A 14,410-nucleotide genomic window follows, 5' to 3' on the forward strand; every position below is an offset into this window, starting at 1 on the left:
TGCAATTAATTCTGCAATTTATCCAAAATGCCACTGCAAGATAATTCTTCAATAAGCCAAAAATAAATCACACTTCTGTTCATCAGTATGCATTACCAATAGCTGTTCACATAAAATTCAAGGCATTGATGTTTGCCTACAAAACCACCACTGGCTCTGCACAAAATCACAAAATCACTCTTACGAACTTTTAAATTAAATGTTTCCTGGTGGAATGACCTGCCCAACTCAGACCCAGCAGCTGAGTCCTTAGAAACTAACACTAACTTTCTTTTTTCTAGTCTATCTACTTGTTTTCTTAGAAATTTTTTAAAAAAATCCTAATTGGCTAAAAGCATCTGCTAAATGACTAAATGTCAATGTTAACAAGACAAAACAGAAATGCATAGATTGTGTAAATTAGCACAGATGTGAGTGCAGTGTTACTGAATAAAGATTTTAATTTGATCTGCTCTTTGTGTTGATGCTGTTACTTTTAATATAATATAGTGATCTACAAAGAGCCAACACTTTATATAAGGCTCTGGTCTCATCTAAAATAGAATTTGGAGGACATTTGCTTCACTTACATAAAAAAATGCTTAAATGTGTAAATAAATTTTTTTTTTGAAATCAAGTAAACTGATTTACTAATTTTGGCAAATCTGCTTTTCTAGCCAGACAGATGTTCAGTGAATCTCATTACACAACAATCTCACATTCAGCAGTTCAGCAATAAATGCTGGAATATTCCCATCAGTTTACAAGTGGAGATGAATATCAAATCATCAGGAAAGCTGAGTTCATTGAAGAGGACAGAGAGAAGATGAGAGGTCAAACAGGTTGGTGTTTATTCTTCATTCATTATAAATAATGCTGACTTTTAGGTTTTAAGCAGTTTTTGTTAGTTGTAATAGGAAATATCTCTAAATCTCTGTTGTTTTTTTTCTTAATGAAAATGTATATTATATATTTGTGTAGTTGATCAGACATATTACAAACAAGGGATTTGCGATTATAATGTTTTACAAATAATTATTTGAAGATCATTGTACCTCATTCATGGAAAGTTTTAGGGACATATACTTTATAAAAATGCATCAAAATGACCATACTTTTGTTATGCAACTGTCTGCTTTCCACTGTTACATCAGGGTTACTCAGAGTTACTAAAAATTAACCATTTTTATTTATATTTCGATTGTTGATTGAAGAAAACCAAGAGAATTAAAATTTCGATTGAAGCTGAAGAGAAAAATCATTTAAAAACTGGAGAAAAACATTTTACCTGCTCCCAAAGAAAACTGAAAGATTTAAAGCAAAGACGAGCCGATAAATGTTTCACCTGCACTCAGTGTGGAAAGAGTTTGAAAAACAAATGTGGTCTTGAGTCCATTGAGTCCATATTGAGTCCATAATGGAGAGAAACCAGTACCCATGTGATTAATGTGGGAAGAGTTTCATGCTATCAGCACACTGTAAAGAACACATGGACATTGTGTGGAAAGAGTTTTTCCATCAAAGTGTCACAGCTGGTCAAGGAGTCAAACAGGCAGATTCATACAAGCAGGTAAGTTTATTAAGGCAACTGAGGAGAAGCTTCCAACGTAGAAGAATCAAAACTGAGGTGAGCAATGGAAGCAGAGTAAACAGTCTTATCTGAACTGAAACCTCTAGTCCTTCAACAGAGAGCAGAGGATTCCAGGATCGACGGGCTGACAGATAGGCAAGGGATCCGCTGAGAAGCCTGTCACCTTGAAACCAGCCAATGAGTGACTGTGGTGAGTGTGTATTTGAATGGTGTGGATTAATCAGGTGATTGTGAACGGGTGTAGGAGGCTGTTTTGGCTGGTCAGGCAGGTGATTCTGTGACATTACTGGGGGCCCCTGCTGTGCCCCTGAATGCGTGTTGGGAGAGGGTTTCGGCGATTTCCAGGGCGGTAGGTAATCTTTGAGTGAGATTCATTTGCAGGATTTGGAGAATCGGTCAACAACTATTAGGATGATGGTGAATCTGTTTGAAGGAGGGAGGTCGCTGGCATATTCCACCCCAGGTGGGACCAGGGCCAGCAATGGATGGCTAATGGAACCAGCTTCCCTCAGGCAGACGATGTAGCGTGGTGGAGACGGCACAGACCGAACATCCTTTGACGTAGCAGGTGACATCTTGGACCATGTTGGGCCACCAGTAGTGGTCCTGGAGGAACAAGAGAATTCGGTGGCTGACTGGGTGCCCGGATCCCGGAGAGGTGTGGACTGAATCCATGAGGGCCTGACGCATGGTGGACGGGACGTAACCTTTCCCTTCTAGTGGAGAAAGTTCCGTGAGAGTGGCGCCATGGATTTGGTCATCGAGTGACCACTGGATGGGAGACATGAAGACTGAAGGTGGTAGGATGGAGTCTGGTATCTTCAGGGTTGGATCAGGCTGGTGTAGGTGGAGAGAGCTTCCACTTTGATGTTCTTACTCCCCAGAAGTGACCACAAAGTGGAAGTGGGTAAAGAACAGAGCCCAGCCGGCCTGCCTAGGATTCTTGGAGGTTCTTACTAGTTTTTTTGGTCTGTGATCACCTCAAATGGATGCATCTGACATTTAGTCCGTGCGTGTGATGTCTGAGGCTGAGACTACTTGGTCCCCAAACTGGGATTGATCCCAGAATCAATCCAGGGACATGTTTGCGTTCACACAAAGGCAATCCAGCAATGTTCCAGCAAATTTTCCAGGACCAACGTGCAATGTGAAAGGGGCTAATGATACATTTTTGTTGCGGGACTAGTCTAATTTTATTTCTGGTTTTGAGTTTGTCTTCCATGGATTATGAAAACAAGATGTTTGGTGTAAAGCGATATATTGGAGAAAATTTGATATGTCAAATATATATGATCAACGCATTAGTTCTTAAAGAGACAGCAGGCTAATAAAACTGTAGACATCCATATCATTAATGATAATCAAGCAAACTTCAATCTTTGCTCTTGACTAAGCATCAATAAATCAGTTTATGCAGTGTACACTATGCAGTGCTATTTACATTTTATTAATTTATTCAATTTCTTTTGTAGGCTATTATTTACCTGAATACTGTTAGACCTTGGTGTTTTTAATTTTGTATCCATATTGTATATTAACTTTTTATATATACATCTTAAACACTAAAAATGCTTTTAGATGTGTGCATTTATAAAAATATGTTTTATATTAATTTGTTTTTTATAATAGTAATTTGTTCAAACATTCCATTTATTTGCTTTATTTACTTTTTTTTTACATTTCAGAATATAAAAAAGTGTACTGTTAAAGAACAGGATCGATGTTCATATCATAAGAATAGTAATATCGTTCTGTACCGAATCTAAACTGTAAGTCAGTAGGAGAGAGAGATCTATCGCTTTTTCAGTAATTATTGATCACATTGATTTGAATAATTATGGATTAAATGGTACCTGTTCATTACTACATATTTATATTTTATCAACAGATTTTATTGTTGCTTATTTTATTTGCATTAGGAAAATGTTTGACTTTTTGGCTTTATGTTTTAAATTTCTCAATACAGCTTTTGAATTGAATTGAATTGAATTGAAAATCTTATCATTGTACTTTTCTGTTCTCTCTATTATCAAGGTTCATAAGCATCTAAGAATAAATAACTACTATAAACATTAAAAAATAATATTTAAAATGTCATAACATATTTTAAGATAAATAACTGCTAAATAATTACGCTTTTGTCTGTTTTATGTGGATTTGCTTGACGAATATACATTTCTAGGACATTCTAATTTATTGAGATACACCTGTATATTTCCAACTCATCTAGCAGACGCTTTTATTCAAAGTGACTTACAAATCCCAAACATTAAGGGCTGAGTAGTGAATTGCACCTGTTTCTGCGCATGCGCAGTCGAGCAGCCCTCATTGCTCGCGACCCGAGCGCCGCAGTGATGCCAGTAACCCTCTAGGATGCTCGACACACGGATGGCCTGATCACCGTCTGTTTCAGCCACATGTCTTTAAGCGGATCCGGTTAAATCTGGTGTTTGTAAAAAGGTGTTTTCAACGCCACGGGATAACGGGATCGCGCGACCTTGCGCTGAATGTCATTTAGAAAGGGGCTTTAATCTCGCTACGGTAAGAACGGAAATCATCATTACCGCACGGATTTACGACACTAAATGTCAGTTCAAGGCTAAATCTATGATATTGGCCGGATGAGATGTGTTTCGGGGTGTAAGAGGAGGAGGAATATAGCTATCCGCAGGAGTATTCGGCGTCTTTTGCCGCATCGGCGCGTTTGCGCGATTGATCCCTGATCGTCGCATCGCATCTCTTATACCCTGCCGTCGATCAGTTGAACTAATAAAACCAGTCTTGGCTCTTCTAATTGTGGGTTTGGGAGAGGCTGTGATGGGGGTCTACCAAATAGAGATGGCGTTTGATATTCAACGACATATTTGCCCGAATCTATCATACAGTTACGCTTAAGAGATGCAAGTGCGTCTCTTCATCAGTAATACGGGGATTGCCTTTATAATTCAGATGCTGTGGAGCAGATATGTGCTGACACGTGCTCTTCTGGTCTTTGTGCTGAATTACACCCCACCTCCTCAACCTCCCCATCGTAATGAAATCCTTCCCAGCCCCTCCTCATCATCATGGTATTAATAAAGCATCACCACATGGCTTTCCATTGTGTTTTTACCATTTATCTTTCTCATGTGTTCTCAGAACATTAGGATTTGAGTCTCAGCGATGGATATTATAAAGCATATAATCAACGACACAGTCCAGTTCTACAAATGGAGTCTCACCATCGCAGGTAACTGGTCTTTACTCCTGTGACCTGAATGTGATTCATTAATAAACCTGAAGCAGAAGTCTCCAGCTCTGGCGTGTTATTAGGTTTCCCATGAGGAAGATACTGCCGGCTTCACTTTTGGTGAACAAGAGCAGATATTAAGATCTAAGGAAATGTAAATGATGGAACTGTGTAATGCCATCATCGATTAGACTTAACCATAAAGGTCCTCTATTGGCACCGATGGTTCCACGAAGAACCTTTCACATTCACAGAACCTTTCCATTCCACAAACAGTTGTTTATAGCGGAAAAGGGTTCTCTTAACACTTAGAAAAAATAATCTTTCTTGTAAGGACTGTCCACTGAAAGGTTCTTTAGGGAACCCAAATGGTTCTTCTATGGCATCAATGCAAAAAGAAAAAAGAAAAAAAATCTTGGTAACACTTTAGTTTATGGACCAGTTCTCATTATTAACTAGTTACTTATTAGCATGCATGTTATTAGCATATTGGCTGTTTATAAGTGCTTATAAAGCACATATTAATGCCTTATTCTGCGCGAGCATAGTTTAGATTCCTTAATCATTAAACCCCATAACCAAACTTAACAGATACCGTACTAATTGTTAATTATCAGCAAATAAGGAGTTTATTGGGGCAAAAGTCATAATTAATAGTTAATTATAGTGAGGAATTATAGTAAGGTCCCCAGACCCTAGGCACAATTTCCAAGCAATGACCACCAAAACTGTGTGTGTATATATATATATACACACACACACACACACACACACACATACACACTACTGAACACTTAGTTTTGGACATATTTGTCTTTATTTTTTCATTTTTTATTTATTTATTTGTTATTATTCTGCACAGCTATCAAGAAAACCATGTAGAATTTTGGAAATGTACTTGAGTTTATTAGCAGTGTTTTTCAATGCTAATCTTAAGGCCTGTTCACACTAAGGATGGTAACAATTACTATATATAATGACTATATTTAATTTTGGTCTTAGGATAAGAAGATCATTTTTAGATGGGTTGTCATAATAGAATTGATTTACATTTTGTCTGTGTATGTGTGTGATTGTGAAGTTATTTTGTGTGAATTGGTTGTATGTGTAGTGTGATGATACATGCCAACAAACCCGTCTGCATCAGACTTAATTTCTAAAATTAAGGACCACACTGGAAATAAGTTAATGCAATTTTATTATGTTATCCTTGACAAAGAAGTTGAAAAGCAGCTGTATTGTTACTTTAATTTCAAATAAACTCATAGTGATAACTATTTTAGCATCTACATCAACAGATGTGGCGTTCTGTTTATTATTAGCGTACAGTTTTGTTGTCTGCTGGTTTAAATGCACAAACTGTTTAAAGCACACTGATTGGCTGGCAGTGTTTTTAACGTTCATCTGGTGGGAAAAACACATTCTGATAGTCGTTCCTCTGTGTCATTATCAGTATAGCTCTGATGTGTACTCATATAGGACGATCATTTAGACTTTATAGTTGAGGTTATCATTATAGTTCCTGATGTGTGTTTGTAGACAAGCGTGTGGAGAAATGGCCGTTGATGGACTCTCCGCTGCCCACGCTGGCCATCAGCTCCTCGTACCTGCTCTTCCTCTGGCTGGGGCCCCGGTTCATGCAGGGCCGAGAGCCCCTCCAGCTGAGGAAGACCCTCATCCTCTACAACTTCAGCATGGTTGTCCTCAACTTCTTCATATTCAAGGAGGTGAGCTCACACAAACTGCAACGAGTTTACTGCTTTACTCAAATGTCACTGGTTTGCTACGTTTTAACCGTTCATAAATATTAAAGTTATTTCTTTGATCATTTTTTGACAAAGATTATTTTTAGAAGTTTATAAGAAACGAGATATTGATCAACACCAGGACACTGCCATACATTAAAAGAGCTATACATGTCCCACTGCTGCTTCCATCACTCTGGGTATTTATGATCCAGCCAAGTCAGACTGGAGAAATGAATGAAATCAGACCAGCTAGTAATGTTTAGTAATGTTTTCTGGTTTAATCTTATTTTGATATATTTGTAATGCACATTCATAGTTTTGGTTTCTTGCTCATTCTTTTAATAACTCCCATTTCTATTTTCATTAAAGGAATAATTCAGCCAAAAGTTAAAAGTTGCTGAAAATGTGCATGATTTAGATGAATTAGTTTCTTCATGGAAACAGATTTGGAGAAATGTAGCATTGCATCAGTGTCTCATCAATGGATGCTCTGCAGTGAATGGGTGCCGTCAGAATGAGAGTCCAAACAGCTGATAAAAACATCACAATAATCCACAGCACTCCAGTCCATCAGTTATCACCTGGAGAAGACAAAAGCTGAAACATCCAGCATTAAGACGTTTTTAACTTCAAATCATTGCTTTCAGATAAAATAATCCATAATGCATAATATTGCTCTTTCCAGTGGAAAAGTCTGGTTTGAATCAGGAGAGAAATCTGCACAGATCAAGCAACGTCTACAAGCAAAAACAGTTCAATACGAATCTGTGACTTGATTTTAATGTGAGAAACAACAGGAGATTTTCACTGGAGGAAGCGTTATTATGGATTATGAACAACAGTTTGAAGTTAAAAACATCTTAATGATGGATTTATTCTCACAAACATGCAGCTTTTAGCTTCACAACACATTGACTGATGGACTGGAGTGCTGTGGATTATTGTGATGTTTTTATCAGTTGTTTGGACTCTCATTCTGACGGCACCCATTCACTGGAGAGCATCCATTCAACATCCTTCAACATACAGGTGCATCTCAATAAAGTAGAATGTCGTGAAAAAGTTAATTTATTTCAGTAAATCAACTCAAATTGTGAAACTTGGGTATTAAATAAATCTAGTGCACACAGACTGAAGTAGTTTAAGTCTTTGGTTCTTTTAATCATGATGATTTTGGCTCACATTTAGCAAAAACACACCAATTTACTATCTTAACAAATTAGAGTACTTCATAAGACAAATGTAAAAATTTTTACAAAAGGCATTTAGTGAATTGTTGGCCTTCTGGAAAGTATGTTTATTCACTGTACATGTACTCAATACTTGGTAGGGGCTCCTTTTGCTTTAAACACTGCCTCAGTTCGGCGTGTCATGGAGGGGATCAGTTTGTGGCACTGCTGAGGTGGTCTGAAGCCCAGGTTTCTTTAACAGTGGTCTTCAGCTCATCTGCATCGTTTGGGCTCTTCTTTCTCATCTTCCTCTTAACATTAGCCCATAGATTCTCTCTGGGGTTCAGGTCTGAGGAGTTTGTTGGTCAGTCAATCACACCAACACCATGGTCATTTAACCAACTTTTGGTGCTTTTGGCAGTGTGTGCACGAGCCAAATCCTGCTGGAAAATGAAATCAGGATCTTCAGAAAGATGGTCAAGAGAAGGAAGCATGAAGTGCTTCATAATTTCTTGGTAAATGGGTGCAGTGACTTTGGTTTTCAAAAAACACAATGGACTATTACATACCTCCCCAGTCTAGACATGGGAAGGAGTAATAAAGAAAGTGGTGGAAAAATGGAGGGAGTTTTTCCCTTCTTCTGACTCACACAACACCACAAGTAATGTGGAAACAGAATAGAATTTATTAAACACAAGGAAGCAAACATAACTTCAGGAGGGGTCCAGGCCAACATAACAAACAGAACATACTAACTCCCAAAAACAACCTAACTAACCTACAAAATAAAAAGAAAACAAAATACAAGAGATTACCCTAACTCCCTAACTGATCTTAAACAGGAGTATAATCAAAATAAATGGCAACCACCTCTTTACCCTTATGAAACAAAAATATATTGCAGTATATCGGAAAATATCATGTAATATATTACAGTAGGCATATATTCTTATATATATTTATTTTTTCCAATAAATTGCAATATATTGAAAGCGGCAATCATTTGTATATTTTGCAATATATTATATAATATATTTATCATCAATGTATTATTAAATGTATTCAAATATATAAAATATTAGAAAATAAAAAGGGAAAAATATATAATACAATATATCACAATATATTTTAAGAAATATATTGGTAAATATATTTTCCTTTCGTAAGGGTACAGCTTCCCATGAAAACAAAATAAAACAAAAATAAACCTTGGTTCTAACAACAACAAAAAATAACTCATGTTTGGGCTGAATAAATCCTACCACAAGAGGACTACTAGAAATTCTAGGGCCTGGGACGTAACAGGACCAACACCAGCAGATGTCATTGCACCCCAAATCATCACAGACTGTGGAAACTTAACACTGGACTTCAAGATACTTGGGCTATGAGCTTCTCCACACTTCCTCCAGACTCTAGGACATTGGTTTCCAAATGAAATACAACACTTGCTCTCATCTGAAAAGAGGACTTTGGACCACTGGGCAACAGTCCAGTTCTTCTTCTCCTTAGCCCAGGTAAGACGCCTCTAACGTTGTATGTGGTTCAGTAAATCTCTTGACACGTCTGTGTGTGGAGGCTCTTGATGCCTTGACCCCAGCCTCAGTCCATTCCTTGTGAAGTTCACTCAAATTCTTGAATCTATTTTGTTTGACAATCCTCCTAAGGCTGCGGTTCTCTCGGTTGGTTGTGCATCTTTTTCTTCCACACTTTTTCCTTCCGGTCAACCTTCTGTTAACATGCTTGGATACAGCACTCTGTGAACAGCGTTCTGTGAATGTTTGTGGCTTACCCTCCTTGTGAAGGGTGTCAATGATTGTCTTCAGGACAACTGTCAGATCAGAAGTCTTCCTCATGATTGTGTAGCCTAGTGAACCAAACTGAGAGACTGTTTTGAAGGCTCAGGAAACCTTTGCAGGTGTTTTGAGTTGATTAGCTGATTGGCATGTCACCATAATCTAACTTGTTGAGATCATGAAATGGTGGGTTTTTGTTAAATGTGAGCCAAAATCATCACAATTAAAAGAACTTAAACTACTTCAGTCTGTGTGCACTGAATTTATTTAACACACGAGTTGCACAATTTGAGTTAATAAATTAATGAACTTTTCCACAACATTCTAATTTATTGAGATGCACCTGTACACATTTTTTCTTTTTTTTTTTCTTTTGCCAGTTTTTGTTTCTTAAGCATTAAGAGAAGAAGGTAACAATGAGGAATTGCCCTTTACAGCAGTCAAATGAAAGAGTCCAAACGTCTTGTATTTCAGCTCTTCCTTGCTGCGCGAGCGGCCAACTACAGCTACATCTGCCAGCCTGTGGACTACTCAGACGATCCCAATGAAGTGAGGGTGAGTGTGCTGAGTCTCTGTCCCAGACTGTGCTCTGAAACCAGACACGCACTTCTGCTCTCCAGTTACTGGCCCAAAGCATGTCACTGGAGAGGGAAAGCCAGGGAGTTGGGTTCCACTCACACACACCATCTGACTTTCACACTCAAATACTAGCAGATTCATTTCAGCACCATTTACAGTTCCTGAGTTCAGATGCAGAATTGTAATTCGGCTTTGAAACAGTACTTTTTAAAAATGCATATTCAGCATGAATTACCCATCATGATATTATCACACAACATATTAAGTATTTTCAGAAACATGAGATGATTATATTAATTAATCTGTTGTGCTGTATTGCAGGGGGGATGACTGATGTCTGTTGATACTTTCAGCAGTAAAAAACTTAGTTTAGATCAATATGTGTAATCAACTAAGAAAATATATATCACTGGAAAAATAGGCATAATTAGCTTAAAATCATAATGGAACAATTTTTTGTTTAGTTTGATTCAATTGTATCATTTCTTTGAGTTCTTGCTGTCATTTCAATTGTCACAATCATGAACTGAGAGATCTGATTTTGTCCAACTATGATTTTCAATGCGCAAGTATTAAATCACAGTTGAGTGAGGACATAAATGATTGCAAAGAGCTGAATATTTAGCCATATGCACTGAAAGAAGTGAAATGACTATCATTTGTTTAAAGTGCATTTATTGATTGCTCTAATCAAAAATCATGTTTTTCAGTTTAAACCTGTTTTGTTCAGTTTGTCTGATAGCAAATAACACTCCCCATAGAAACATAAAACACTGGCTTTTATTAATGAATGCATTTTTTTTTTTTTTGTTAGTAGCTATATAACAGAAACTATTGCATATTTTATAAAGACGTCACAATAAACTGTTAAGGTGTTTCATAGTTGTCTTTATGTATAGTAAGTCAACTAAATCAAATAATTTGTATAAAATGTTTTAAGTTTTATCATAAGTGAAGATTCTGCTTTGCAGGTGGCAGCAGCTCTGTGGTGGTACTTCATTTCTAAAGGTGTGGAGTACCTCGACACTGTGTTCTTCATCTTACGCAAGAAGTTCAACCAAATCAGCTTCCTGCACGTCTATCACCACTGCACCATGTTCACTCTGTGGTGGATCGGCATCAAATGGGTCGCCGGTGGACAGTGTGAGTATCATACACCGTACATCTACACACCCTCAAATCATTACAGAAACATACTGTGCATTTTATGCAACGGAGAAATACTGAAGTATCTGTCCACACAACAACAATTCTGCCACAGATCTATCAAGCTCGAAATAGAACAACAAACAGTGGTCCATACTGTATGACAGCAGATGGTAATGTAACTTGTGAGTGAATGTGTATGTCTCTCTTCCGCAGCGTTCTTCGGGGCTCATATGAATGCAGCCATCCATGTCCTGATGTACTTGTATTATGGGCTGGCCGCTTTCGGTCCAAAAATACAGAAGTATCTGTGGTGGAAAAAGTATCTGACCATCATTCAAATGGTAAATTGTGATGTTTTGCAAGCAATTGTGAAAAAACAACTCAATGACGGATAGATAGTAGTAGTATTTTATATCAAAGTGTCTCTTTAATTAATTATCCACATTTTTATACATTTCACATTTCCAGCATTTGACTATTTTTTTTTGCTTTTCTTATAACCAGATAACATTTCCTTATGTAATATATTTATTAAAATGGTTCTTCTTTGCACACCATACATTGCATATTTTCCATTTGTTTGGAATTTACAGTATAAATAGTATTTATAACAATAATAAAAAAAAAAAACTAAGATCACCTATTGTCAATACTGCTGCCATTACCATCATATTATAAAGCATTGTATAAAACAATTCAGTTTTCCCAAAACATTTAAGCAAAGTGAAATAAATTACAGCTGAACAGATATTCACACAGAAAACAGCTATTTTAAAGTGCAATAATATTTCACAAAATTACTGTTAGTTTTTATCAGATAAATGCAGTCTTGGTGAGCATTAAAATGCATACCGACGGCAAACTTTTGAACGGTAGTGTATGTGAAAGAAGCTTTATTTTTACTATCCCACACAGGTGACTAATGACTAATCCAGTGATCAGTCTCATCAGTTGTGTGGTATTGTCCTCCTCAGATCCAGTTTCACGTCACCATCGGCCACACGGCTCTGTCTCTGTACTCCGACTGTCCGTTCCCTAAGTGGATGCACTGGTGTCTGATCGGATACGCCCTCACCTTCATCATCCTCTTCGGGAATTTCTATTACCAGACGTACCGTCGTCAGCCCCGGCGCGAGACCACGGCCAAACCCAGCAAAGCCCTTCATAACGGAGCCTCCAACGGAGCCCTGAGCTCCAGCAACGGAAAGACGGACGAGAAGCCGGCCGCATCCGAGAGCGGCAGGAGGAGGAGGAAGGGCAGAGCCAAGCGTGATTAAAACATCCGACAGGTTAAAGGTCATCACACGCCTGCAGTCAGTCACTAATTGTTATGAACAAACAAGGGAAAAAATGAGCCTAGATGTAGAAAGACTGAACAATATCCTTCCTCACCGTCCTCCTTAAAGGGACAGTTCACCCAAAAATCATTTACTCACCCTCACGTTTTCTAAGCTGATATGAGTTTCTTTCTTATGTTAAACACAAAAGAAGATATTTTGAAAAATGTTAGTAACCAAACAATTGACGGAAGCCACTGACTTGCTACAATACTATGCAAGTCAATGGCTACCGGCAACTGGTTGAGGTGAGTAAATGATGACAGAATGTTTTTTATTATTTTTTTGGTGATCTATCCCATTTAGTTTGGCACATTGTTTTATGTATCTGCCTTTTTTACATTGCTGTCCTAATGCCAGAGAAGACCCATGTCTCACCAGTGTACATCAATTATAAGAAAGACTTTAAGATGTCAAACTTATGATTTCCATCATTTATCATATCGAGGTCCACACGTCCACTAGTGGGGTTTCTTCTGTAGTTGAATGTCTCCAGCATGATTGAGATCCAAAAAGCATCTTAGGCTTCAATGGATATAGAAAAACCCATCTGAGTCACATGATCAGTGGCAGGCATTTACTTACAGTACATTTGATTAGCCACGTTGAGCTCAGTCTGAAATGTTTCATCTTCATTTTACAGACTTTTGGACCTCTCTGTATATCGGTTATCTGTAAAGCATATGTAAGTGTCTGTTTATTTAAAGCGTTCATGTTTCATGTCAGTTGTTTAGCTGCTGGTAGGATATATTACCATCGGTCCTGTCCTTTAAACAGATATCGTGCAGCTTCAGCTTCTCTCAGAAATAAGCATGCAGCTTACCGAGGCCAGTGACTGAGAACATACATCTATACTGTTTTGTTTGTTTTTTAAACGTGTCCAGAATCAGTCAAAGCTCCAACATGAATGACAGGAAAGATAAATATCAGTTCAGTGCTTCTGCATCCTGGCTTTGAAATGGATCAAACATCAGACCAAAGCTGATCTTTAAGAAACTGATATGGCTAGGACGGATGCATCATGCATCAGCATCTGAAGTGTCTCATGGGATAAAATAGCTTTTAGTTTTATTGGGATAATGACAACATCACATCATCTGAACGAAACAGGTTTGGGAAATGTTTGTAGCTGCATTATTACTGCATTGGCATAAATAAAGTCTTAAGCTCCACCTCATTGTTTTTCATTACGAGTAGTTCCTGAAGTACATCATGTGTTTTGTCTTGAATTTTTGTAATGTTGTATATTCGGTGCAATTTTGTACATTGTGCTTTAAAAAAACCCTGCAATGATCATCAACTGTTCGTTTTCTTTTCAAATGACAGATAAACATTGCTGTATGTAAAAAATAAATTAAAAGCCAATGCGTAGTCACTGTTATCAGACACTTCATTTCCCAGAAAGCCTCTCATTCTCCCGGTGAATCATGAGCCAGGAAATGTATGGTCAGCATGACATTTCAAGCAGCATCTTGCCTGGTAATATATGACCCTGGAGCACAAAACCAGTCTGAAGTCTCTGGGGTGTATTTGTAGCAATAGCCAGCAATACATAGCATGGGTTACAAATTACAAAAATGATCGATTTTAATTTTATGGCAAAAATCATCATGATATTATGTAAAGATCATGTTCCATGAAAATATTTTGTAAATTTCCTACCGTAAATATATAAAAACTTAATTTTTGATTGGTAATATGCATTGCTAAGAATTCATTTGGACAACTTCAAAGATGATTTTCTCACTATTTTTATTTGTTTGCTCCCTCAGATTCCAGATTTACAAATAGTTGTATACAAAATATTGTCCTCCTAACAAACCAGACATCAAT

At 37.5% G+C, this 14,410-nt stretch overlaps 1 protein-coding gene across 1 annotated transcript; it reads left to right on the forward strand.

Moving 5' to 3' along the window:
- The first annotated feature begins 3,893 nt into the window (after nucleotides 1-3,893).
- Nucleotides 3,894-13,952, forward strand: LOC128031102 (elongation of very long chain fatty acids protein 4). The gene is made up of 7 exons (XM_052619337.1): nucleotides 3,894-4,111; nucleotides 4,709-4,799; nucleotides 6,339-6,526; nucleotides 9,987-10,067; nucleotides 11,063-11,234; nucleotides 11,454-11,581; nucleotides 12,215-13,952. Exons 2-7 carry the CDS (start codon nucleotides 4,733-4,735, stop codon nucleotides 12,515-12,517), a joined length of 939 nt encoding a protein of 312 aa, XP_052475297.1. The 5' UTR covers nucleotides 3,894-4,111; nucleotides 4,709-4,732; the 3' UTR covers nucleotides 12,518-13,952.
- The last annotated feature ends 458 nt before the right edge of the window (nucleotides 13,953-14,410 follow it).

Source organism: Carassius gibelio, chromosome A16 (genome assembly GCF_023724105.1).
Source record: "Carassius gibelio isolate Cgi1373 ecotype wild population from Czech Republic chromosome A16, carGib1.2-hapl.c, whole genome shotgun sequence".
Classification (NCBI taxonomy): domain Eukaryota; kingdom Metazoa; phylum Chordata; class Actinopteri; order Cypriniformes; family Cyprinidae; genus Carassius; species Carassius gibelio.